The sequence below is a fragment of the Lipophrys pholis genome (assembly GCF_963383615.2).
Source record: "Lipophrys pholis genome assembly, chromosome: 12".
Lineage (NCBI taxonomy): Eukaryota > Metazoa > Chordata > Actinopteri > Blenniiformes > Blenniidae > Lipophrys > Lipophrys pholis.
Genome location: NC_137641.1, coordinates 12,185,815 through 12,213,315, shown reverse-complemented (window position 1 = coordinate 12,213,315; position 27,501 = coordinate 12,185,815). Strand labels below are relative to the sequence as shown.

At 42.4% G+C, this 27,501-nt stretch overlaps 2 protein-coding genes across 2 annotated transcripts; one reads left to right on the top strand and one right to left on the bottom strand.

The window, feature by feature from the left end:
* Positions 1-21,195: 21,195 nt before the first annotated feature.
* Positions 21,196-22,827, top strand: LOC308117927 (nodal homolog; the record flags this gene model as incomplete). Its single annotated transcript, XM_080477047.1, has 3 exons — positions 21,196-21,487; positions 21,887-22,572; positions 22,675-22,827. 3 exons carry the CDS (start codon positions 21,196-21,198, stop codon positions 22,825-22,827), a joined length of 1,131 nt encoding a protein of 376 aa, XP_080333173.1.
* A 1,234-nt stretch (positions 22,828-24,061) lies between these two features.
* On the bottom strand, positions 24,062-27,270 carry LOC308118143 (eukaryotic translation initiation factor 4E-binding protein 1-like). Its single transcript, XM_080477417.1, has 3 exons — positions 26,939-27,270; positions 24,934-25,128; positions 24,062-24,832 (listed from the first exon to the last, which is right to left on the bottom strand). Exons 1-3 carry the CDS (start codon positions 27,072-27,074, stop codon positions 24,801-24,803), a joined length of 363 nt encoding a protein of 120 aa, XP_080333543.1. The 5' UTR covers positions 27,075-27,270; the 3' UTR covers positions 24,062-24,800.
* Positions 27,271-27,501: the final 231 nt, after the last annotated feature.

The following is a 27,501-nucleotide window of genomic DNA, read 5'->3' as shown; positions in this document are numbered from 1 at the left end:
GTGCTGACGCAGAGATGGTCACACCGAGGGGCTGATGGACTGGAGCAGTTGCGTTGCCCACAACCCACGCCTTCGTCAGAGCCATCAAGACAGTTGGATAAGCCATTACACACCAGCTTGGGGTCAATACACTCTCCACTGACACACTGGTACAGGTGAGGGGGGCAGTTTTTCCTGGTGCCTGTGAAAGCACATCAATCATTTTCATTTAAACAAAACAAACAAAAAAAAAAAAAAAGGATTCTGCAAAGACAATTACTTTCATGCCTATTTTCTTTAAACGCTTGTTACACAATCCATGCTCAGAAATAGAAGCAATCCCTCCCTCACCAGTATCTCAATTTTGAGTTGTTCTAAACAGGACTGATTTATTGACAAGAAAATGTAAACTACCAGCCATTATTAAAATTGATGGAATCATCCAACTCAATCATGTACAACTAATCTTGTCTAAACATGCTCAAATAATGTTTGAAGTAGAAAATGAACCCGAGCACTCACATCCGTCCTCATCCATGCCATTGTGGCAATCCGCCATACTGTCACACCTCCACAAAACAGGAATGCACTGAGCGCTGTCTCGGCACTGCCACTGGTATGACCTGCACTTTGCCGGTGGGGCGTTGCAATTCTGAAAAAGCATGAATATGGTTTGAAACACAGATACAAAGTGCCCCTTCAATTCATGTTTTGCTCTTCTGTCCTTCCCCACCGTCTCATCCGAGCCGTCTTTGCAGTCTTCCTCGCCGTCACAGAGCCACTCTTTCTGCAAGCATTCGTGGCTGTGCGGGCATCGGAGCTGCGCCGGGCAGCGCGGCGGTCTGGAGCAGTCGGCCTCATCAGAGCGGTCGCTGCAGTCTGCGTATCCGTCACACCTCAGAGCCTCAGATACACACTGCCCGCTAACACAACGGTACTGGTCCTTCAAACAAGTTACCGAACCTGGCAAGAAAGGAAACGAATACAGACGTCAACTGACGTCTGTCAACTTTGTCTCCAACTGCTAAAAGTTACCCACCACACTTTTCTTCGTCCGACCCATCGGCACAGTCTTTTTCTCCATCGCACAGGAAGGTGTCTGGTATACAGCGAGTTTTATTGTCACAGTGGTGGTTGCAGCCGTCGCTTCGGGTTGAGCAGTTCATTTCGTCAGATCTGTCCTGACAGTCGTACTGCCCGTCACACACACTGCTTTGTGGGATACATCTGCTCCCATGAGAACAGAGGAATTCACCTGGGAAGGAGAGGGAGAAAAAAAAACAAAAAAAAACTTCAATTGTGATCTTTAATTTCCTCCGAAGCCTCTCTCCAGCTCAAAGAACAAACCCTCTTTGCACTTCCTGGCACATCCAACTTCATCGGAGCCATCCTTGCAGTCCTTCTCTCCATCACAGACGTGGCTGTACATCACACAGTCCAGTCCATCTTTACATGGCTTGAAACCTCTGCGACACTTTAAAGGTTCTGATGGAGTGTTGGGCACATTGATGGCTTGGCAGAGGGGGAAAAAAAGAAAAAAGCATTAAATGGGTGATAAGAGCAACCAACACTTTGATCTCAGACAAGCAGCAATCGGCTTGCCAGAGGTTGCTTAAGGGAGGTTTTTTGGACGTCTTCAGAATTTAGACGCAAACCATATATATAGTTGTGGCTTTCAATATGACTACAGCCTGGGGATATAATTGTGATTAACATTTCTTCCCGACTTACAGGTGGCAGTGTCTTTCTGTGGCGAGCACTGCTTCTCATCCGAGCCATCGGGACAGTGAATCTGGCCATCGCATACTTCTTTCATCTGGATGCATTTTCTCTGGTCGCTGCATAAGAAGTCGTCTGATGTGGGGTAGGAAAAGTCATTAATTTTAGAAACATGATGTAGAACATTGAAAACTTTAAAAATTTGTCACATTGAAATAGATTTTTTTTCCCCAGTGAAATCATGACAAATCCATTTCACCAGTTTCTCCTCGATAGATCAATTAGGGTTGCAAAAAGATGTGCATCAGCTGCTATTACATTTGGGATTTGAGCCCATGTTGCCTGATCTTTGTCGCTTTTGCAAGGAAATTCAGACCGTTTCTGTAACCAACGACAGACTGCCGATATTTATAAAGATCTGCATTTTCTCTCCCCAAAACAGGAATAGGATTACAGTTTATTTCCAAGTTACGCACTGTGGTAAAATAACCAAAATATTATACTATGTTTTTCTCTTGTGAGCCCATTTTCTTTTCGGCTGTGACAATGGTAGCCTCACAGCACAGCGCATCATGTGTGTGTTTGTTATTTTGATTCACGTCAATTGTATGACATGTAAACTTCTGCAACTTTGTGGATACTAACTTGGATTTTCACATTTGAGCACACAGCCACTTTCATCAGACCCATCTGGACAGTCTCTTTGCCCATCACACAGCTGCTGCTGTAGTATACACTGTGTTGAACCTGGACAGAGGACTGAAGGTGCAACACAAATCGATGCAGGAGTGACAGCAGAAGACTCTCCTGTCGCAGCAATCACGGCGTCTGGAAGAAGAGAACCTGATGAAATCCTTGATCGACTTTCAAGATAAACTTATACGTGCGATTCAAACCAGAGGTAATAAACGAATACAAGTGCAGGATTTCTAGCAAAGACAAATCCCAGAAAGTATATTTTTAGAGCTTACCACAGCCCAGTTCATCTGAGCCATCAGGACAGTCTCTCTCTCCGTCACACAGGAGTTTCTTTGGGAGGCAGCGTTTGCCGTCAGCGCAGCGATGCTCGCAGCTCTTGGTTGGTTTCCAGCAGTTCATCTCATCCGAGTTATCCCGGCATTGTGACTTCCCATCACACACCTGAGCCTCAGGAATGCACATTTTTCCATGGGCACATTGAAACTCACCTGGGGGGATGCAGAGCAGAATTCAAAGTAATGAAATTACTCAATCTTGTAGGTTGATGATTGAACATTGCTCCCAACTGTTAGTCCAAACCTTGTTCGCAAGTTTTAGTGCAACCCCGTTCGTCAGAACCATCCACACAGTCGTCCTCTCCATCACATAGGTGGCTGTACAGAACGCACTCCGTGCCATCGTCGCACAGCTTTGATCCAATGCGGCACGCCAAGACCTGTGTGCGTGGTGCAGGAGCAGTGCGCCTCGGACAGTTGAGCTCGTCGGAACCATCAAGGCAGTGAGAGCGGCCGTCACAAACCAAATTCCTGGAGACACAGCTACGACGATCCTTGCAGAGAAAGTCAGCTACGGAGAAAGCATCTTCATTTAATAACTACGGCCAATGTTATTAAATGAAGCCAAAAATAAAACCTGAATTTGCTTTGCCAGCACTTACTTTGGTCACCACACTTCTTGACACAGTCCTCATCAGACCCATCGGGGCAGTCTTTCCGTCCATCACAGAACTGTGCTGGCATGATGCAGACAGATGAACCCAGGCACAAAACTGATGGACGACTACAGGGTGGCCTGGTGGGGGGGCTTTTTGTAGAAGTAGTCATTTCCAGAGCATCTAAAATTGAAACGAGATATGCAATTTAAAGTTAGATTTGAAACCTAAGGTTACCAAGTTCCACTCTGAAATTGCCACCTTAAGAAAAATCCCATTGATATTATAAACTTTAGATAGACTCACCACACCCCAGTTCATCTGATCCATCTCGACAGTCTCTGTCTCCATCACAGACATGACTGTACAAGACACATTCAGTGCCATCTTCGCACAGTCTGGATCCTAATCGACATTTCAGTGTAGTTTTAGGAGGTGTGGGAAGAGCTACATCTGAACAGCCAACCTCATCGGAGCCATCGCGACAATGACTTCGACCGTCACAAACTTGGCTCCTTGAGACGCAGCTCCGACGATCCTTGCAGAGGAAGTCAGCTGAGGAAGGTCAAAGAGACAAATGGTACCATAAGTTATTGTACACTAAAAAATTATTAACTATGGACAAATCTCTCTACAGTGACTTTTTTTGGAAAAACCATGTTAAGCACAACACCAACAAGCTCATTAAACAGCCCACCTTATCTCTTTTGGGGAAAGATAAAAGCAGTAATGATTATATTCTCCAGTTACTCACTCCAGTAAGGACAACTTTGCAGACATTTCTCATCAGAACCATCAGGACAGTCTTTCTTTCCATCACATATCTGTGCTGGGCTGAGGCACACAGAGGAACCAGGACACAGAACTGAAGGACTGGTGCACGGTGGCTTGGTGGGAGATTCGGTAAACGTTTTATTAGCTGGAGAGTCACCTAAATGTGAATGAGCAACATAAGTGCCACTTTGCAACATCAAGAAGGCAAAATATCAACATGAGCGGAATCTGCTGCGATACCCACATCCCAGTTCATCTGATCCATCTCGACAGTCTCTGTCTCCATCACAGACGTGACCGTAAAGGACACATTCGGTCCCATCTTGGCACAGCTTGGATCCCAGGCGACATTTCAGGACAGTTTTTGGAGGAGCAGGAAGATCTACACTTGGACAGTTGACCTCATCTGAACCATCGACGCAATCAGATCGTCCGTCACATACTTGGCTTTTGGAGACGCATTTCCGGCGGTCTTTACAGAGGAAGTCAGCTGCAGACAAAAAAATACAAATACTGACTCGAACTCAATGAAGCCAAACTATATCTGGTTCTATGTGCATGTTTAAAATGTAGTCATTTCATTGTCAAGCTACTCACTCCAGTAAGGACACCTTTGCACACATTTCTCATCAGATCCATCAGGACAGTCTTTCTTTCCATCACATATCTGAGCTGGACTGAGGCACACAGAGGAACCAGGACACAGAACTGAAGGGCTGGTGCAAGGTGGTTTGGTGGGAGGCTCAGTTAAGGCTACAGGAGGGATGTTTAGGTTTGGATGTCCCACAACAGAAGTGTCACTCTCTGCGACATCTACAAAGAATGAAAAAAACAAAAGCAGCATATCATCAGATTGTGAACCGCTAAACGAATCATCTTTCAGATGCTCCTTTAGGGATTGACCGAGTGGACCATCTGCCTCCATTTCAATCAATCACATGTCTTCTCTTCTATTACCAACAAGCTCTATGTCCTCCATCACTACAACTAATCCTCTGAGGGCTTCTCCTTGTCCTCCTGCCTGACTGATCCATCTCAAACATCCTTTGCTCATCATTTAAACTCTCTCCTCAGCACATGTTCAAACCATCTTAACTTGGTCTGTCTAATTATCTCTAATCTGCTCAAAGTCCTTCAAATCTTTTTATTCATCCTGTCTATTGTGGTAATTCCCAATGGCAACCTCATCTTCACCTCTGCCACCAAAGCTGCCTCCTGTCTCACTGCTATCAAACCATACATCAGAGCAAGTCACCCGACCATATTGTCAACCTCCCTTTTGCTCTTGCAGCTAAATTTCTTTCCGACATCAGATCTGACACTCTTCTCCACCCATTATATCATATATGCACTCTTTCACCCCTTTAGTGTTTTTTCCATGGCAATGCATTGTTTATCCCAGGTGCTTTAACTCAACCACTTTCACATAAATACTTACCACATCCCAGTTCATCTGATCCATCTCGACAGTCTCTGTCTCCATCACAGATGTGACTGTACAGGACACATTCAGTCCCATCTTGGCACAATCTGGAGCCCAGGCGACATTTCAGTGTAGCTTTTTTAGGAGGAAGAGTAGGAAGATCTACACTTGGACAGTTGACTTCATCTGAGCTGTCATGACAATCCGATCGACCATCACAAACTTGGCTTTTGGAGACGCAGCTCCGACGGTCCTTACATCGAAAGTCACCTACAAACAATAAAAGAATATAGCTAGAAATGAGTGAAACTATATCTGCATGTGACAAATATAAGGATTAATCTCGCTACTCACTCCAGTAAGGACATCTTTGCACACATTTCTCATCGGATCCATCAGGACAGTCTTTCTTTCCATCACATATCTGAGCTGGACTGAGGCACACCGAGGAACCTGGACACAGAACTGAAGGAGTGGTGCACGGTGGCTTGGTGGGAGGCTCAGTGAATGGTTCATTGGGTGAAGGCGCATCGGCTAAATGTGAATTTTCCTCAACCGAAGCAGCACTTTTGTCAACATCTAAAGAAAGTCAATAAAAACAGAGGTAGTATAAAAACAGACTGACGCTTAAAATTCACATTAAATTGTAAATCACTCACCACATCCTAATTCATCTGATCCATCTCGACAGTCTCTGTCTCCATCACAGACATGACTGTACAAGACACATTCAGTGCCATCTTCGCACAGTCTGGATCCTAATCGACATTTCAGTGTAGTTTTAGGAGGTGTGGGAAGAGCTACATCTGAACAGCCAACCTCATCGGAGCCATCGCGACAATGACTTCGACCGTCACAAACCTGGCTCCTGGAGACACAGCTCCGACGATCCTTGCAGAGGAAGTCAGCTGAGGAAGGTCAAAGAGACAAATGGAACTATAGTGTTATTGCATACCTACAATTTATCGACTATAGACAGTTTACAATTCTATTCTTCTAAAGTGATAATGAAAAACCATTTAAATCACAACACCACGAAGATCATTAAACAGTGCCCTTGCTCTTTTGGGGAAGGATACAAGTAACAACAATATTTAAGTTACTTACTCCTGTAAGGACAACTTTGCAAACATTTCTCATCAGATCCATCAGGACAGTCTTTCTTTCCATCACATATCTGTGCTGGGCTGAGGCACACGGAGGAACCTGGACACAGAACTGAAGGACTGGTGCACGGTGGCTTGGTGGGAGGCTCAGTAAAGGTTTCATTAGATGCAGGAGAGTCACCTAAATGTGAACGAACAATAAGTGACAAAATCTGCAACATCAAGAAGGCAAAATATCAACATGAGCGGAATCTGCTACGATACCCACATCCCAGTTCATCTGATCCATCCCGACAGTCTCCGTCTCCATCACAGACGTGACTGTAAAGGACACATTCGGTCCCGTCTTGGCACAGCTTGGATCCCAGGCGACATTTCAGGACAGTTTTTTGAGGAGCAGGAAGATCTACACTTGGACAGTCGACCTCATCTGAACCATCGATGCAATCAGATCGTCCGTCACATACTTGGCTCTTGGAGACGCATTTCCGGCGGTCTTTACAGAGGAAGTCAGCTGCAGACAAAAAACCACAAATACTGACTCGAACTCAATGAAGCCAAACTATATCTGGTTCTACGTGCATGTTCAAAATGTAGTCATTTCATTGTCAAGCTACTCACTCCAGTAAGGACACCTTTGCACACATTTCTCATCAGATCCATCAGGACAGTCTTTCTTTCCATCACATATCTGAGCTGGACTGAGGCACACAGAGGAACCAGGACACAGAATTGAAGGGCTGGTGCACGGTGGTTTGGTGGGAGGCTCAGTAAATGGTTTACTGGATTCACGTGAGACACTTGAATGTGACTTCTCCATGGTGACAGAAGTGGCACCCTCTGCAACATCTGAAGCAATGACATCAAGTTATTAGTAACAGCTAATGTTATATATTTCAGTCCACCTAGAAAATCTTTCAGATGAATACTCACTACATCCCAGTTCATCTGATCCATCCCGACAGTCTCTGTCTCCATCACAGACGTGACTGTAGAGGACACATTCAGTCCCGTCTTGGCACAGTTTGGATACCAGTGGACATTTCAGGACAGTTTTTTGACGAGCAGGAAGATCTACACTTGGACAGTCGACCTCATCTGAACTATCGATGCAATCAGATCGTCCGTCACATACTTGGCTTTTGGAGACGCATTTCCGGCGGTCTTTACAGAGGAAGTCAGCTGCAGAAAAAGGTGAAACTGCATGAGAGTTTGCCCAGTATATGGAAAACTTACAACAATAAGGATTAAGTCATTTCACAAATCTATTTGTCTGGAGTGACATTTTTATGAAAAGCCATGTAGCACACAACACCAGCAAGACCTTTAAGCAGTCCGGTTTCTTCCTGTTGGTGAAAGATACTAGTAGCAAAGATTATATTTTCAAGTAACTTACTTCGGTATAGACACCTTTGTACACATTTCTCATCAGAACCATCAGGACAGTCTTTCTTTCCATCACATATCTGAGCTGGACTGAGGCACACAGAGGAACCAGGACACAGAACTGAAGGGCTGGTGCACGGTGGTTTGGTCGGAGGCTCAGTAAATGGTTTACTGGATTCACGTGAGACACTTGTATGTGACTTTTCCACAGTGACAGAAGTGGCACCCTCTGCAACATCTGAAGCAATGACGTCAAGTTATTCGTAACAGCTAATGTTATGTATTTCAGTCCACCTAGAAAATCTTTCAGATGAATACTCACTACATCCCAGTTCATCTGATCCATCTCGACAGTCTCTGTCTCCATCACAGACGTGACTGTAAAGGACACATTCGGTCCCGTCTTGGCACAGTCTGGAGCCCAGGCGACATTTGAGCGATGTTTTCCGAGGAGGAGAAAGAGTTAGGCTCGGACAGCTGAATTCATCCGAGCCATCGCTGCAATCGGATCGACCGTCACATACTTTGCTTTTGGAGACGCAGGTCCGACGATCCTTGCAGAGGAAGTCAGCTGAAGGAGATCGAAGAGATAAATGGCACCGTGTGTTATTGTATACCTAAAATGTATCGACTATGGACATTTCACAAAATCTTTCTCGTGACAATTTCTGAGAAAACATTTAAGATAATTAAACAGCGCACTCTCTTTTTGGGAATGATACAAGTAGCAATGATTACATTTTCAAGTTACTCACTCCAGTAAGGACACCTTTGCAGACATTTCTCATCAGATCCATCAGGACAGTCTTTCTTTCCATTACATATCTGAGCTGGACTGAGGCACACCGAGGAACCAGGACACAGAACTGAAGGGCTGGTGCACGGTGGTTTGGTGGGAGGTTCAGTTATCAGTTTTTTAGATGGAGGAGAGTCACCTAAATGTGAGCGAACAACAACAGAAGTGACACTTTGCAACATGTAGAAGGTGGAATATCAGCATTAGATGAGTGTCTGCTACGATACTCACATCCCTGTTCATCTGATCCATCCCGACAGTCTCTGTCTCCATCACAGACGTGACTGTAGAGGACACATTCAGTCCCATCTTGGCACAGTTTGGATACCAGTGGACATTTCAAGACAGTTTTTTGACGAGCAGGAAGATCTACACTTGGACAGTCGACCTCATCTGAACTATCGATGCAATCAGATCGTCCGTCACATACTTGGCTTTTGGAGACGCATTTCCGGCGGTCTTTACAGAGGAAGTCAGCTACAGAAAAAGGTGAAACTGCATGAGAGTTTGCCCAGTATATGGAAAACTTGCAACAATAAGGATTAAGTCATTTCACAAAACTGTCTGTAGTGACATTTTTATGAAAAGCCATGTAGCACTCAACACCAGCAAGACCTTTAGGCAGCCCGGTTTCTTCCTGTTGGGGAAAGATACTAGTAGCAAAGATTATATTTTCAAGTAACTTACTTCGGTATAGACACCTTTGTACACATTTCTCATCAGATCCATCAGGACAGTCTTTCTTTCCATCACATATCTGAGCTGGACTGAGGCACACTGAGGAACCTGGACACAGAACTGAAGGACTGGTGCACGGTGGTTTGGTGGGAGGCTCAGTTACTGGTTTATTAGATGCAAGAGAGTCACCTAAATGTGAGCAAACAACAGAAGTGACACTCTGCAACATCTGGATGATGGCATAACATCATGAGGCTAGTGTCTGCTACGATACTCACATCCCAGTTCATCTGATCCATCTCGACAGTCTCTGTCTCCATCACAGACGTGACTGTAAAGGACACATTCAGTCCCGTCTTGGCACAGCTTGGATCCCAGTGGACATTTCAGGACAGTTTTTTGAGGAGCAGGAAGATCTACACTTGGACAGTCGACCTCATCTGAACCATCGATGCAATCAGATCGACCGTCGCATACTTGGCTCTTGGAGATGCATTTCCGGCGGTCTTTACAGAGGAAGTCGGCTAGAGATAAAGGTAAAATTGCATTTGAGTTTGCCATGTATATGGAAAACTTACAACAATGATGAAGTGATTTCACTTCAAACCTTTAAATTAACTCCGAGAACATAGTCATATTTTCCATTTTCTATGTTGTGGAGCGCAAACAATATTGTGTAAAAGTAAATTTATCCCATAACGACTTACTTCTGTACAGACACCTTTGCAGACATTTCTCATCAGATCCATCAGGACAGTCTTTCTTTCCATCACATATCTGAGCTGGGCTGAGGCACACAGAGGAACCTGGACACAGAACTGAAGGGCTGGTGCACAGTGGCTTAGTGGGAGGCTCAGTGAATGCTTTAATGGGTGCAGGCAAGTCATTCAACCCTGGGATTTCCACAATAGGTTTGGTACTCTCTGTGGAATCTAGAAAAACAACATTAGGTAACAATACGCAGATCATTGCACATTAAAATATAATAAACCTTTTCAACGTCCTCATCTTCAGATAAATACGCACCACAGCCTAGTTCATCTGATCCATCTCGACAGTCTCTTTCCCCGTCACAGACGTGACTGTAAAGGACACATTCAGTCCCGTCTCGGCACAGTCGGGAGCCCAGGCGACATTTCAGAGTTGTTTGAGGAGGAGCAGCCACATTTGAACAGGCTGCTTCATCAGAGCCATCGTAGCAATTGGAACGACCGTCACAAACTTGGCTGCTAGAGATGCAACTCCGACGGTCCTTGCAGAGAAAGTCACCTGGAACAGAAGAAAATTACTGAATACCCATTTTGGGTCATTAGATTTCAAAGTTACAACAAAATATGGCTTACTTTTTGAGGGACATTTCTTCAAGCAGTTATTTTCATCAAAGCCATCAGGACAGTCCTTTTTCCCATTGCAAAACTGTTGTGGAGTAATGCAGACGTCAGCAGAGGGACATTTGACAGATGGGCTGGAGCAGGCTGGTTTTTCATCAATTTGACTGTTTTTGGGTTTTGCAGCAGTTGTGGTCGCTTGTGGAACATCTTTCAAAAAACAGAAAAAAATAAGTCAAACCAAATAGTTCAACATTACATCAATAAATTAAGAAGACTAACTGTCAATGCTATTGAATTTCACTTTAGAAAACTTACCACCACATTCAAGTTCATCTGAACCATCGCTACAGTCCTCTTCCCCATCACACACATGGCTGTATAAAACACACTCTCTGCCATCACTGCAAGGCTTTGATCCCATGCGACATTTCAGGATGCTTGCCGGCGTTACAAGTGACGTTATGGTTGAGCAATCAACCTCATCGGAGCCATCACGACAGTGAGAGCGACCGTCGCACACAAGATTTCTGGTGATACAACTTCTACGGTCCCTGCACCTAAAATCCTCTGAGACCAGGCGAGAAAAGAAAAAATAATCAACCGGCCAAAAAAGATAGAAAACCTAAAGGCAGCACCATCATACAAAAAGAATCCAGTGCCAAGTCAACTTTATACCTTTGGAGGGACATGTCCCAACACAAAACTCCTCATCATCGCCTTCAGGGCAGTCGGTTTTGCCGTCACACAGTTGAGCTGGTGAAAGGCAGACTGACGAGTGTCGACACACCACAGACGGTTCATTGCAGGCTGGATAACCGAGCACTGAGGAGATTAGCACAACATTGGATTAATAACAAGTCATTCAAGAGCTTAAAAAAAAAGTCAAAATCCAATTGAATAAGAAGGTAGGCTTAAAAGTGGCAGTTTTTTTTCCAGAGAAACCGACTTGGCAAGTGCCTTTTTACTACTTATTTTTATAGGTTAGGATTCAATAGAAATGTAATGTGAGGAACAACAGATTGCACGATTCAACACCAAGATTACAGCAACAAACAATCCAAACCCCCTTTAAGGAAAACATGCAATATGGCTCAAGCTGATGAAAGAAACTCTGAAAGTGAATAAATAAACAGATTAGTTTCATCTGACCTGTCTGAAGTTTCCCAACTAGGGCAATCGCACTGAACACGTGATCCTTCGCTGTCATGTCTCCAATGAGGCGTCCATCTCGCTGATCCCACAAATTAATTACGTCATCAGAAACTGTGAGCAGGTATGGTTCAAGAGCAGCTGCAACTGAACCCGAGATGTTCCATCTTCTTCCAGCTTTGTGGCTTTTGTCTTGCAGCAAACTCAGTTTTGTGAGGCCTGTAGAAGGAGCAAGGACCTAAACTGTCAAGTATTTAAAATACTAAATTTCCCACTGTCACTTATAATCCAGAATCCTTATGTCTTATTTTGTCAGTTTTCTATTATAATACCATTTCATAGAATTACACTGATTGCAAGTTATGGTGGGAGCCTAAGAAAAGTCAAGACTGATTGTACAGCTACAGAAAAGCCTAAAAGAATCAGTCATCTTTATTTTTATACTGACAATTTCAAAATGTGTCAACTGGTTTCTTTCAGGCTCAGTTAATCAGACTTAGGAGGTGCATTTGTGCTCCAGCGTGTCAAACAAAGTTGAATTCATAAAAGATACCAACCTGCTTGTTTTGAGTTCCACAGCAAACTATTAGCCCTGAGATCAAACGCGACGCTCTCCCCGAAGCCTCCGGCTAACTGCAGCAGCTCATTAGTTTTGCCTCCCGTCATGCTCATACTGAGAATCCGATCCTCTTCCAACCAATACATCAGACGTCCCATCCAGTCCAGGTGCAGGTCTTGGATCGCACGCGGCGTGTAGTACAGTCGCTGTGGGTGTTTATCGACAGCGGTACCAATGCTGTGTTGGTCGCATGACACCCAGAAAAGACTTCCAGTCCTCTGGTCCACAGTTATAAAACAAACTGAAAAGAGGTATGGAAAGAGTTTAGATTCTTGCCAGCTAGAAATCTGGGGATTATTTCAACGCTTATCGGGTGACTCATACTGTAGGTAGGCAGAAAAATCTCATGACGAAGTTATAGCAGCAGTTCGAGTATTTACCTGGCAGAGCAGCTGGGACGGCCTCGACATTGCTTGCTTTGAGGCTGGTGCGTTGGACGTGACCAGTCTGGTTGACCCAGTACACCCAGTCTCTTTGCCAGTCCAGATCAAAAGACAGGATGCCATCTTTGGCGGTGAAGAGCTGGGTGTCAATAACCTCTCTGGCTCTGTACTCTACTAAGTGGATATTTGTAGCCGTATTATACAGGAATCGTGGATCTGTGAAACCAAAAAGATTTATAGTCGAATGCCAGCTTTCCTTTTGCTATCAAATGGACTGATGTTTATCATTAAACAAGATCTCAAGCAAGACGTAGATATTTGAGCTTAAAGGAAGCAGGTAAATTAAAGATTTGATAAACTCACATTCACAGCTCCCATCAGGCAACAGTACTTTGGAGTTTGGACAAGTGCAAATGTATCCGTCAAGGTTGCTTTTAGTGAGCTGGCAGAGTCGGCAATCAGTCTTTGTACACGCTGAAGAACCTGATCAGTGACAAGTTGTACATCATTAACAAATCTTATTGACCTTGACAATGATGAACATAATAAAGATTCATAGTGTCATGACACAATATGTTGTCCAAAATGTGAATTTTTTTATATTTTGAAGTCAACTCAATACAAACTTCTTGCCAATTTAACTCATAACTACAATGCTTGGTTTTATTTTTAAAGACCATTTCAACTTGTATTATCTGGCAGTTCTTCAATATTACCGTTTTTGACAACAAAAAGCTCATGTTCTAAAATATGACACTTTGTAGTACAACCCGTCCAATCTCAGTCAAATTTGGCCAAAGGCCTTTGGTTCACTGTGATGGTTAGTGCCTCGACTCCATTTCTCTACTTTCTGGTAGTTTGAGGCTTCTAGATATCAAAATGTCTGGGAGTTGTGGTTATAAGCAGTCACCAGTGACAGGATAAGTTTTTTTTCAATTGCTCCCTTTTACAAGCACATCATTTCACTTTGCTTCGTAGATTTGAGACTAGGATTTGATCACGAGCCAACAAAAATCAAACCCAAAACTTAACCCGATGTGGATAGGAATTAAAGGGTTAAAAATGAGTTGCAAACTCGGGTAGCATTTACACCATGACTTGAAAAGTAGAAAGAAAAACGTTAATGTGCTGCAGATTTCAAAAAAGTCTTGAAAGTACCTTGGGGCTGCTGTAGCTCATGGTACACCGCCAACAGTGGAAGATCACTTTTCAAAAGTAATTTCTTCTGAGTTGGTTGGTTTTGTGCGACTTGCCACAGTCCTCGGTCATCAACCCAGTAGAATACACTTCCAAACACAGCAAAGCTCAGAGCCGGTCCTCCGTTGAACAATCCAGTGAACGAGTAACGACCAGACCCGTCCATCATCACCGTCTCTACAGACTGAATGAGGGGGAAAAATATGGTGACTGTTTAATACACGACTACAAATCACTCTAAAATCTACAGTGGATATGCTGATGTAGATAGATTTTGCTCAATATACAACAATGGACAAGTTGCTTATAGTCTGGTAGACATCTTTACAAAGGTTTCACAAAATGGCAATAATGAGGAATTTTAGACAGGAACTCCAATGCCAATAAAATGTGTTACACCACTAATCTCCTGGGATCGAAGCACAAATGTGAAAATATTCCCAGTTATGTAGTGATTGCAAACCATTTTTACACGACAAGCTCCGATATTTTTGTTTTCCTCTCCAAAACTCACCTTCTTAAAGTCACTGATCCAGTACAGCCGCATGGCAGCGACATCGGCGGTGAGGCTGTGAGCAGACTGAGCAGTGATGATAGTCAGACAGCTTCTTTCTGACCCATCCATCCAAGACTTCTCTATTGTCTCCCTGTCACCTGGACCCGCATTGATCCAGAACATTGAGCTGGAAGACAGGGAGTCGTTATGACGAATCATGTTTTCTTGATAGCTTGACATTACCACAGTGCCAGACTTTGTAAAATCTTATTCTCTAAATTCAAAAGTCATCATTCAAAGCCACACCATTCCAAACAAACCAAGCGAGCACAACACAGGAATAAATGGATTCAAGTATATTTCTTGAAGTTCAAACAGATTAAATGTTGCACACACACACCTCTCCACAGGTACAAGCACCAACTCGGATGGGCTGATGTTTTTGCTCAGAACAATTGTGTAACTTCTCCCATCCGACGACTGCATATAGATCGATTTTGTTTCATGATTGGTCCAGAACAGGTTTCCATTAAGCCAGTCACATGCAAGACCAATAATGCCAGGATCTCCTAAAAAAGAAAACCAAAACTTTATATCCATTTGTTCAACAGGCTTTTAAGAAATTCCAGAAAATAAACATCCTTAACTAACCGTTGTAAGCAGTCCAGCTCTCCTGTCCATCACTTTTGTAAATCTTGCCATTGCGGTCAGCCCAGTAGTACCACCCTCTGGTAACGTCAAATGCCAAGGCCACAGGGTCAAACACTGAAGTCTGGATAACGTTGAACTGTTGAGACTTCACATTCAACAATCCCATGGTGCTCTTCTGCACCATCAGCAGTCGAGTCCCATTACCTAAACAGAAATTCATATTGGATGGAGCTGGCGGTATTATTTACACAAAAATAGAGCTTTTCATCTTTAAAATAACCTGAAACAACTTCAAGGCAATTGCATCAATCAGATCAGCACTAGACTATAAATCAATGACTGTGGATGGACAAAGAATGTTGATTACATTGCATATTTTGTTTGAAATTTGCATTTCATCATAACAGTAAAAACACTTTACTGTCTTTGATAAATTTCTTTAGAGGCCTTGCTTGTTGCTTGTTTACCTAAACTACAAGGCCCCCCCTCTTCAAATCTTACCACAAAGGGTTTCTTGCTTTAGTCATGAGCGCATCCACATCAAAGTCACCAGCAATTACGATTTAAATTATTGTCCAAGTGCACTTTGTTGGCATTGATCATTTGAAAAGACAGAATCAAAAGAGTCAATTATGATCAGATCTAGATGAAGCCGTTTACAAGCATCTTCTCTGTGTAGGTCAGTATGTCGGTATATTACAGACCGCAACAATACTACTCTACTCAAAATGAGGTGAAACTGGCAGCAAACAACTTAGTGATGCACGTGCACTACATAGTTAGATCTAAAAAAAATAATAAAAAGTTGCCTTGTTACCTGAAGCCAGACATGTGGCGCCTTCCCACAGTTTGAAGCCATCTCTGCAGTGGCAATAGTAGGACCCAGGAGTGTTAAGGCAGTAATGAGGGCAGGGAGGGAAAGGTGTGGCACATTCATCCAAATCTGAGAAATAAGTGTTCACATTAGTTTGACAAAATATAAAGAAATATGTGAAAGAGCTACGAAAATTAAAAACGTTCATGTTATTTGGCAAAAGCGGGCATGAAGGGTCAACTAGATCTGCTGAAGTTCTACTACAGCATCCATTACTACCATATATCTGGCCTTGTTTAGTTAATTGACAGCATCCAGACGATTATTCTCAGTGTTATTTGGGATTTCAGAGCGGCCCACACACCTTTACAGACTACTCCATTGGGAGAGAGCGTAAACCCTGCAGGACAAGTACAGCGGGTTCCCCAGGGCTCATCGGTACACACATGGCTACATCCACCATTGCTGATCGCACAGATTCGACCTGCAGGAAGCACGGTATTAAACATTACAAGCATTCATGCTCATGCAGCATTTTATTGTTGCAGTAAAGACCCCTTCTGGCTCACCGCAGGTTAAAGGCTCATCACTGCTGTCGGAACAATCAAACTGTCCATCACACCTCTTTTCAGCAGAGAGACACGTCCCTCCAGGACACCGTACGCTGCTCTCGGTGCACACATCTGCAGAAAGGAGAGATGAGCTGCACTTCTACCTTTGACTGCATTATACTTACAGATTGCCCATGTTCAATTTACATGTCACCAATCATTCACATAGAGTCACATACGTTCAAACCTCCTACTAACTAACCAAACGCATGTGCAAGAAAACCAAAGAAACAGGAAGTGTGTGTGAACGCACAGGGACAACGTGCAGTTGCCACAAAAAAAAAAAAAAGGTCTTCTTGTGGTTATTGCTTTGCACCATACAGCCCACCTCATTTGATAGTGTTAATACGTGTGTCAGTCACTCTAAAGCTGCGTTCACACTGCAAGTAAATTCGGCCCAATTCTGATTTTCTGCACACAAATGTCCCATACCCAATCTGTTTTGTGACCCCATGAATGTTGGACCCGGGCCTCCATCATATGTGGCACCGAATTCAATATGTATCCGATGTCTTTCAATGCGACTGACGTCTGCATAGTCAAGTCACATTGCAATCAAAATGTAGTGTGAACGATCACGCAAAGAAATCGGATCTCAGCACAAAATCCTAATTGAACATCCAAGACCTGCAGTGTGAATGTAGCCCAAGTCGTCATCTTCCTCACCACAGTCGTCCTCGTCAGAGTTGTCCATGCAGTCGTCCTGCCCATTGCAGCGCAGCTCTTTGGGGATACAGATGCGGTTTTGACACATCCACTCGGAGTCCAGACAGCCGTCGATGGCCGGACAGTTCTCCTCGTCAGAGCCGGTTGGACACTGGATTTGTCCATCGCAGCGGGCCGACGAGTCAACACAGCCGACGGTGTCCAAACAAGCAAACTGACCCCATGGACAATCCAAGGAGCCTGAGAGTGCACGTGTTAAAAGGAAGAAAATACTAAAGGGATCCCGTTTTGCTTGGACAGAAATGTGGAAGTTTCATTTACTCAGCAGACAAAAAGGGTCAACCGCTATTGATGAGAGTAGAACACATTGTGTTAATGTTCTGTGAAATGTGCCATAACCAATAAAAACTGAAGATGGCTTTAAAAAAAAAAAAAAAAAAGTATGTCTTGAGTCATGTTCCGTTATGCTTTAGAATTTCTTTGAGAAGCAATATAAATACCAACCAGGGCAGTTCATTTCATCAGATCCATCTAGACAGTCCCCTTGTCCATCACATCTCAATACATCAGGGATGCAGAGGCCATCATCGCACTGCCACTGGCCTTGAAAGCATCCAGAGTTTTGTCCTGTCGACATAAAGTGAAAAGCAGCCGGAAGAATTCATCCAACCCGTGTAAGTCACATGGATTACGTTTTTTTTTAAACTAAACTCACAATTACACTCAAGACGATGGCTCTCCAGAAAAAGAGTAAGAAAACTGATGCCAAGTGAGCAAATGTTTTTTTTTCCCACCTCTATGCCACATTTTAACACAAGCCATTACATTTTCTTTGACAAACAGATAAACCAAGTAAGGTTGTTGAAAAGTTATGGATAGATGATAGATACAGTTCTAAAGTACAGTGTTTAAAAAAAAAAAGAAAAATGTTGAATAGTTTATGTTAATTCAGTCGCTTCAAACTGACTGAACAGAAGAGATTTCAGTATCAAGTGTGACAACTCATTACAATTTTCCATCATCTTCATGTAATTCCTTAGTTATGTCCCGATCACACTTTCTTGCCCCCGATACGGATCAGATTTTTCAGAAATGAGTATCTGCCGATACCGATACTTTCCCGATCTGATACTTACATTGCTATTGCAAATATACTCAGTCTATTTTTGGAGCAACTAAGATGCCTGAAGCTAAAAGCACTATTGGCAGAAGCTTTGTTTAGCTAGAAATTATTGTAAAACTCACTTATTGAATCACAATTCTTCTCAGACTGACTTAAGAACTTATTTAAACTTTATTCAGTCCTAACAAAAAAAAACAAAAAAAACAATTACACTCTGCAGTCTTGTATCGCCTATTTATGTTAACCTAAACAACTTCACCTGGATTTTGTGGCAAATAAAAAAAATTAAAAATGAAACCCAGTGAATCAGCTTGACTAACATAAACTATAAAAAACTACAACATAAACAGTATTTTCAGTAAAACCAAGCAGGTTTCGTTGTCAACATTAAAATACCTCCAGACTGCTGACATTTTATCCACTCAATGGCTTTAGGCTGCTAACGGCAGTTTACGGCAGGTCGCAAACGGGGCTCGCTTTACGGCAACTTGTCAATCGCTATCAATGTAGTTTTTTTTTTTTTTTTTTACTTGATTTAATTTAAATTGATCAATGAGCTCCACTCATGCCAAATAGAATGAACTGACAGGAAGTGACTCCAAGGCAAACAAAGATTCTCATGTCCTCAGATCTGTGACTCTGGATTGTGAGATAAAGTTAGCAAAAGCAGAGAATGAACATGGAAAAGAAAACGACCTAAAAACGTGGAAAAAGTACAAATTAAGTGAAGGAAGTTCAGTTTATGAGAAAATCAATCCAACGAGCAACCTAATCCAAATGTCATGCACGGTCCCTCGCGATGTTTGGTTCGATTTCACGAAAAACGAGCGTTTTGTTCAGATCTGACAATATACGGTTTGGAATTAACAGAGAAAATTGAAAGTTACCTCTGGAGAATTCCAGATTCACAAGAAGGAGCAAAGCAACGAGCAGGCAGCGGTCCATGTTGGCCCGCTCTGCTCATCGGAACAAACAGTGCCAGCTGAGAGGGGAGGCTTTAATGGGCTCTCAGTGCAACACGTGCGTCACGGCGCGCACTCACAGTGACTTCCGATTAGGTTTGAAAGACGACATAAAACCATTAGAAAATAAAATATATAGTCTGAAACGTTGTGGGATGCTCGTGACTAATTGATGTTGTTTTATTTTCTTTAAGTTAATTAATAATTCTGGAGCTTTCATGTCGCAATCCTCCCCAGTTTAAGTTTAAAATGTTATAAATTACTCGGAAAAAGTTTATTTTTACAGCCACCCCTGGTGTAAATGCGGAATATATGTGATGCTCTAAGTGGTGAATGTTATGGCATACGAAATATTTTGAATATTCAGCTCCTCGGAGGAGTTGGTGCACATTTGGAAAGGTTTTAAACGCAACTCCTGTTTGTTGATTTTTGTAAATCAGTTGCAAACGATTAAACGATTAACCCTAACTCTTTCAACTATTTCTGTGTTTAATAATTCTGTTTAAGACCCATTTATTGATAATTATTCCCTACTGTATACCACTTCACTTGTTTAAAAAATATATAAATTCATAAAACAAAAAGCCTATCACGATCCATCACAAAGATAAACCCATTGTGATACACAAAGGCAGTCAGTCACTACAGAGGTGCAAATAAGACATGAGATGTCAATATACCCACAGTTGTACAAAGACGGTCGACCGCTACAAAAACATCAAACAAAAGTTGAGCACTGATCACAAAGTGACACGTAACGAAGCGTGATATCAAAACCAAAGTCTCTAATCTGAACCAGGACAAGTGGAGCGTTTTACAGGTTTCAGTCCAGGTTTTTGCACCACAAAGAGACACGGTTTTCTTAATTTTTTCCAATTTATAATCAGGGTTTTTTGTCTTTGAAGTTTCTTTGACGCTGCTACAATAGTGGACTTCCAAAGTAGGAGAACTAGTTTAATATCAATGGCTTACATTTTCTTGGCTGTTCTCATCAAACAGAATGGAGGCTTTGAAGAGTGCCTGCAGCTCTTTCTTCTGTCCAAAGAGGTCAAGTCCAGTTAGTTTTACAGATGAGCCGCGATCAGCTTATCTCACACACAATAAAACCCATTTTCAACCCCATCGGATATCTCGAATAAAATAGACCCTTGGATATATAATTCATCTGACAACTATTATACAATGTGGCTTCTATTTCGTGCCTGTTTCACCACATTAGTAAGCTTTACATGCATATGAGTTTATATTTTCATTTGTAAACGTCACCAGAAACGTGAGTTAGGGTTTAAGAAAGATGCGTTTACGTCTCTCCTTGACAAGTCGATTTTTCAAACAGGTAAATCACTAATAGGATAACGTCGAGCGCAAAGAAGGTTTTAACTCAAGTTTCTCAACTGAGCCAAAGGATTGTTTTGATCACCGCCCGCCGTGCGTCCTCATTAATCAGATCTCATGGCTTATCAACGTGATCTCTCTAATCAGCGACACTTTTCACATCTCCTGCCTCTTCAAAGGTCAGCGCGTTTCGGGCCCAAAGGAGCTCGACGCGTTTCTGATCTGACGGTCCATTCACCAACTGATTCTGGACAAGTCTCTTCAAAGGACTTCGGGACAAAGGTGTGTCCTCATAAATCCGACCATCCGCCTTTCGCTTCATTCCCTTCTGCAATCTGACAGTAGAGCGGAGTCACCTGGAGACAGGATGGATTTTACCTTTGGAATTCTTCTGTTGGTTGGTTTGGTTACTGAGTCCAGCGACGCGCAGTCCTCAGCCGGAACGCGCCTTGACGCACGGGCCCGTTGGACCGGCTGCTGCGGGCGCAGCGGGCGGGAGCAGCGGCGGCAGAGCAGCAGACTGCATCTCTACATGATGCAGCTCTACCGGACCATGACGATCGAGGACCGGGTCAGGACTCCGGTACCTGGCGTGAGACTCACTGAGGACAACCCCGATCTCCACGACTTTGACTCCGTGATCAGCACCATGGCGAAGAGTGAGTTACCAGAGCATATTAATGGAGTTTAGAAATAGATCCTTCCGATTTAGTTACTATTGCTACTTAAAGTGTCTGGCTCATCATTTGGAAATCTTAACATCAGTTAAAAATTACCTGGTTGCCATATTCCTTTTTTGTATTTGTTTTAATGGTTAAAGAAAGTTGTATTTGAGCTCCTTAAGTATTTTGGTTGATTGAATAAGATTCAAATTCTACATTCAAATATCAAATTTATTATTATTATTATTATTATTATTATTATTAATGATTTATATTTATTAAATTTTTTTGCAGCTCATTAGGAAAAGCTCACATTTATTGTGACAGAAATGTAGCATGAAATTCTGCTTTCCATTGAGTGAAGTTTTAAAGTTCCCACTCTCTCTTTTCCTTTAGGATGCCACCAGGCAGGAAAGAGGTGGTCCTTCACCTTTGACATGACCGCCTTGTCTTCGAGTGACATCGTTCAACTGGCTGAACTTCACATCCACCTGCCAGCCTTTACCGAGGCCTCCAGCGCCTCGGTAGACATCTACCACTCCGACCGCTGCCCTGGCGTGGACTGCACAACGAACGGCTTACTTGTCGGCCGCTTCAGGGCTCGCCCGAGGTCGATGAGCTCCTCTTGGAAAGTGTTCAACGTTACGAAGATCCTGCAGCACTGGCTGCAGAAGGACCGCTCCACAAAGAGGCCCGATGACGCACCTGAAGTGAAGGAGACAGTCCAGCACCCAACAACTGACAAGGTTATGATGCTGATCTTCTTGAGACAGAACCCAGTTGGACAGCAAGTTCCCATGCTGATCCACACGGCAGAGCACTCCAGGTATGTCGGCCAGTGGAGGGAGATGTCGAGGATTCGAAGCCCGACAGAGCAGGGCAGGTCGAGGCCCGTGAGAGCCACCCCACTGGAGACCAAGCGTCCTCTCTGCCAAAAAGAAGACATGTGGGTGGACTTTCAGAAGCTTGGCTGGAACCAGTGGATCATCTATCCGAAACGGTTCAATGCTTATCGCTGTGGAGGGAACTGTCCGGCACCGGTGGATGAGAAGTTCACTCCGACCAACCATGCATACATGCAGGTAAGGATATAATCGTCTCCCTATGCAACACATACAGATGAAACTTTATTTGTTGTGTTTTAATCACCTGTTTATTTCTTTTTCATTCTCCTTTCTTTTCAGGGCCTGCTGAAGCTGTACCACTCAGACAAGGTGCCGTTTCTGTCCTGCGCGCCCACGCGCCTGTCACCGCTCTCCACCTTGTACTACGAGAAAGGGAAGATCACGATGAGGCATCATGAGAACATGGTGGTGGAGGAGTGTGGCTGTCATTAGGGTGGAGAACAGGAAGGTGTTTTTGAGGACATCAACCTTACAGGTTGGATCAGCTGTTTTTTTTTTTATTGCGGTTCGAATGGTATGGACAAGCTGGAACCAGCAGATGGCGGTAGTGCAACTTCATTGATGCCAACCGCTATTCAACCTAGGCAAAGAAGAAGAATCAGAAGGGCAACGAGAGCGGAGGGAAACACTGTAGGAAATAGCAGATGGCGGTAATGCAACTTTATGGTTGAAAACTGCCGTTAAACCACCCACTTTACAGTCCCGTCCAGCCCGACACTGCAGCAGAGACTCCTGCTGTCATGCAAGAAATGAAAAAAATGCAACTAATGCAACATTGATCGCTTATACTGTTGACGAAATGATAGGAACTTTTTGGTTTTCCCCCTTATAACAGTGGGATCAATTCAAAAACTTAACGGTCTCTGTGACCGAAGCACTATAAATTATTCTTTTATGCACAAAGAACTGAATTTTTGTTCCTGAAATGGAAGTGTTTCGATATATCTGTGGTCTAAATTGTACAGTGATTGCTGTGTTAGAATAAAATATTTATTTAGCAGGTTTCACGTGTCACTTCTTGAAATACAAGAGTCTAGAATAAATTATGAATGTGAAAAATGCAATGACATGAACCTTATTTGAAGTTGTATATTGTGTACGATTGATGAGAAATAAATCATGGTCATTTATGAGCCCACAGTCAAAATGTCTCGGAATCTGCTTGCTGAAAGTGGAATTATGGCTGTTCAGTTGAAATGAAGCCCTACAAACTATATTCTTTTATTCTTTTTGTTCACTTGCTCAGCCATATTAACCATAACTACGCAAATCTTGATAGTTAGCACTTCACTGAGGTGGTGACAGGGTGTGTTCTAATTTCCATCTTTTAGTATAAACAAAAATAACATTAAAACTGTTTATTTGTACAGAGAATTAGTAACTTAGATTCACATTGAGACGTTTTCCAAAACCTCTCACTTTGGGGGGGGGGGGGGGGGGGGGGGGGGGGGGGGGGGGTCTCATAACTTTAAAATACTTGGAATACAAACCAGACTCCAAGTGACATTTAATTAAATTTTCTGGAGGGAGATTAAAAGAAGGAATGCAGAAATGTGCGTCCCCTGTAAAATACATCCACCTATCAATATGCAAACTCCACAAAGAGCCAGGCCATACAGGACTCCACAGAGAAGTGAAAAATAATAACCATTACAACACTCAGAATCAGTTTCTTGCAGCACAAAATTTTATTTGGTTTAAGTTTATCAGAATAAGTTTGACTCAGTTTAGAATCCAGTTCCTCTTGAAGGGAGGAAACTTTCTGCAGCCATGCTTTATTTTTTCATAACATCAGTCCTCCTCTCTGACTCAAGTTTGAGTATGAAGACTTCAACTTTGTCTGGTAGTCGTCGTATTGTAATTATCAACTTCAGCTCCAGTGTCTCTCAGAATCTCACTTTAATTTCACCCAAAAACTCACAAAACCTTCCTGATATTTCCTAGAACGTCAATCATTCACCTCCGGAAGGAGTCTGCTGCCCCCCAGTGGTCCGAGTCATTCAATGCAACATCAGTTTGACGAGCAGATACCGTTTTATTTGCTGATAAAATTAAAGACAAGTCTTTAATGTTATAAAATAAATCAAAATACATAAAACGTTAAAAACACAATTTTGGAAAATATCCAAACCTTGACCTACTTGTAAAATATGTTATGGGTCATATTGTACAAAGTCAGATGTCGTGATAAAAGTAAAGAAACGGCATGAGGTGTCAGTGTTGTTTCTCACTACTAAATATCCGGCATTACAACAATGAAAAACATCTTGTTTTCAGAGCAAATCTGAAATTAGACTACACCGCTGAGTTAGACCATCCTCATTTTAACAGATATTTCTGTTTATAATCCCAGTAAACAAAAACTATGATATGTTAGGATTACTTTCATTCACAGTGAGGTTTCTTCAGATGTCCATTTCAAACTGGGCATCCTCCCCTACACAAGAAAAACACAAACATGGCAGTTCAGTGGAGGAAACTACAGGAGAGGCTACAGATCTTCTCAGTTTCATATAAAAAACTTGAAGACGTATTTACCGGTGCTCTCCTCTGCATGAGAGTTGTGGTCGGTGGTTTTGCGGGGCGTCAACTCAGGATGGTTGGAATCGCTGGAGGAGTCAGGTTTGAGAGGCCTGGTGACTCCTGGGATGTCAGGCAGGTTCGGGGGAGTTCGAGTCAGAGGGGACGTCCGACACTGCAGGAGGAACTTCCTGTCATAGATTATTCTGGTACCTGAACATGATGACAGGAGATAAACACAGGAAAAGCAGCCTTTTGTCAATATTGTGCTTCAGCAGAAGTCATACAATATATTAAGATGTGAGTACTAGTGACTAGTTCTAACAAGTATGTGTTATTCTTTTAGGTATTTACTTTTTTTTTTATAAATCTATGACAAATAGCTGCCTTTGCTTCGGTCTGAATTATTAAAGAACAAAAATATAAATGAATAAACCCTGACTTTTAACATACACTTTAAAGTAAACCAATATCAAAACAGTAACAATAAAATTAACATCATCTATGTGAATAGTACAAAGTTGCTACTTTTGTTAAAATGAAATAAAAATCTTCACACTAAATTATATAATTATATAAGTTGAAACTGTGTTCATTGAAATAAAATTGAGTTGTAATAATTATATTTATATAAAAAAAACTTCTTGAATACCATACAAATTTACTACAGTTATTTAAAAAACTGAGTAATATTTATACATGTACACAAAGAATACTGAATACAAAAAATGCCAATTCTTATATTAGTGCCAAATATATTTTACATCAGCTGAGCTCTTACATGTGTTTTAATTTATTTTTTAATGTTATCTTAATATTCACAAAAATAAAGTATCCATAAAAAAGGATAACATTTATTTGGATCGATTTTAAATCGCTTCCATCATAGGCAATAATCATCACAATTAAAAGCATTAAAAAGTGAGAAGAGTTTTTGTTTATACATCAAGAGTTAAAATGATTAAAACTTCAGTGATATTTCACATTTTTGACATTTGTCTGTATGTAAATATGGACAAATAAATATAGAACAAAATCCAACAGTAAAGATTGGACAGGAATATCTACTGTTACAGTGATTCTGTACTTGAATGGACATGGTACCATGTCACCAACGTGCTCCTCACTAACAACCTGGTTTCATGTCTCCTATATATGTGTTCACACACCTTCAGTGACCTAATTGGGTTTGTTTGATCTGTTTCAACTGCTGATGTGAACAGGACCCGGTATCTACAGTGGACATGTGCATCTGAGTCAGGTTTCTCACAAGCAGAGAGGGGGGTGGTGGTGGTGAAACTTTTTTATCACCAATGTGGATATTTCCCAAGGCCTCCAGCTGGTGTGTGTTTGACTACAAGAGTAAAATATATAGGTCAAACAACTGTGGAAACCCATTGACACCCACGATGTGACAAAACAATGTCCAACTGTGTTAAATAAGTAAAAACTACAATGACAGGTATAAAAAAGAAAATGCATCTTTACTTTTCCACTATACATCCACTGTTATTAATAGCTGTCTGAGCCTCTTGGCATACATAAATACTTATAGTCGTTAAACATGAACTCTTAACATTCAGGGCGTCTGTAACTCGTCCTTCACATTGCTCCCCTTTAAGGTTGATGACCCTTGACCTGCTAACATATACTGTCTCCTCTAATCTCACTGTGACCTCATGAAACAAGCTGAAGGTTGTTTTTTTTTTGCAATGTATAGCACAATTTTGACAAACCGTACTGTGATCATAGTAATTTGCAGCAGACCGGATGACCACTAGAGCAGCCCTTAGTTCTTTTTATTTCTAAAGTGAGCATGGTAAACATGCAGCAGCATGCTGTAATAGCGTGTCTATAAATAGGATGTGACTGAACAGTACTACATTTAAGCACGCAGCCACGTGTCGTGTGTAATCTGCAGGGTGGAGGATATCAATCACTTTATGAATGTGAAGGATCATAACAAGCTGTCAAGCTCACTGTTTTTTTTTTTTTTTTCAATCTGACTCTACCCCGGCATTACCTCCAGGAGTGGTGCTGAACAGAGTTCCCCCGGGGGTGCTGGAGTAGTCCTGGGGCATGTGAGCAGCATCGTGGATGGCGACTCTCCTGACGGCCGGGATGTCCCTGCTCCTGGTGGTCTGACCTCCAGCTGACATCTCTCACTCTCTCGCTCTCTCTTACAGCGACGACAAAAAGTTCTGGTAGTTAGCTGTTGACGGAGTGAGGAGCCTATAAAGCCGCAGCAGCACCACACTTGTCACTCCGCGCCTCCACGTGGTCCACGCACACAAGTCAAAACAACACGGAGACTTCCGACAAAACAACACGCGCTGCGGCGCGCCTTGATTGGCTGAAATCAGGGGGCGTCACAGAACCAGGAAGTTGTAGTTTTCATAGACAGACACACGTGACTGATCGACTTTTTTATTTTATTTATTTTTTTATTCAACTTTAAAAAACATTCCAGGCGATGGTAACTTTGACAATACGATCCAACATAAAATACACACACACACATCGACTAAACACCACAAGAAAAATCTGAAAACAGAGACAAAAGGAAAAAAAAAAATACACGAGGAG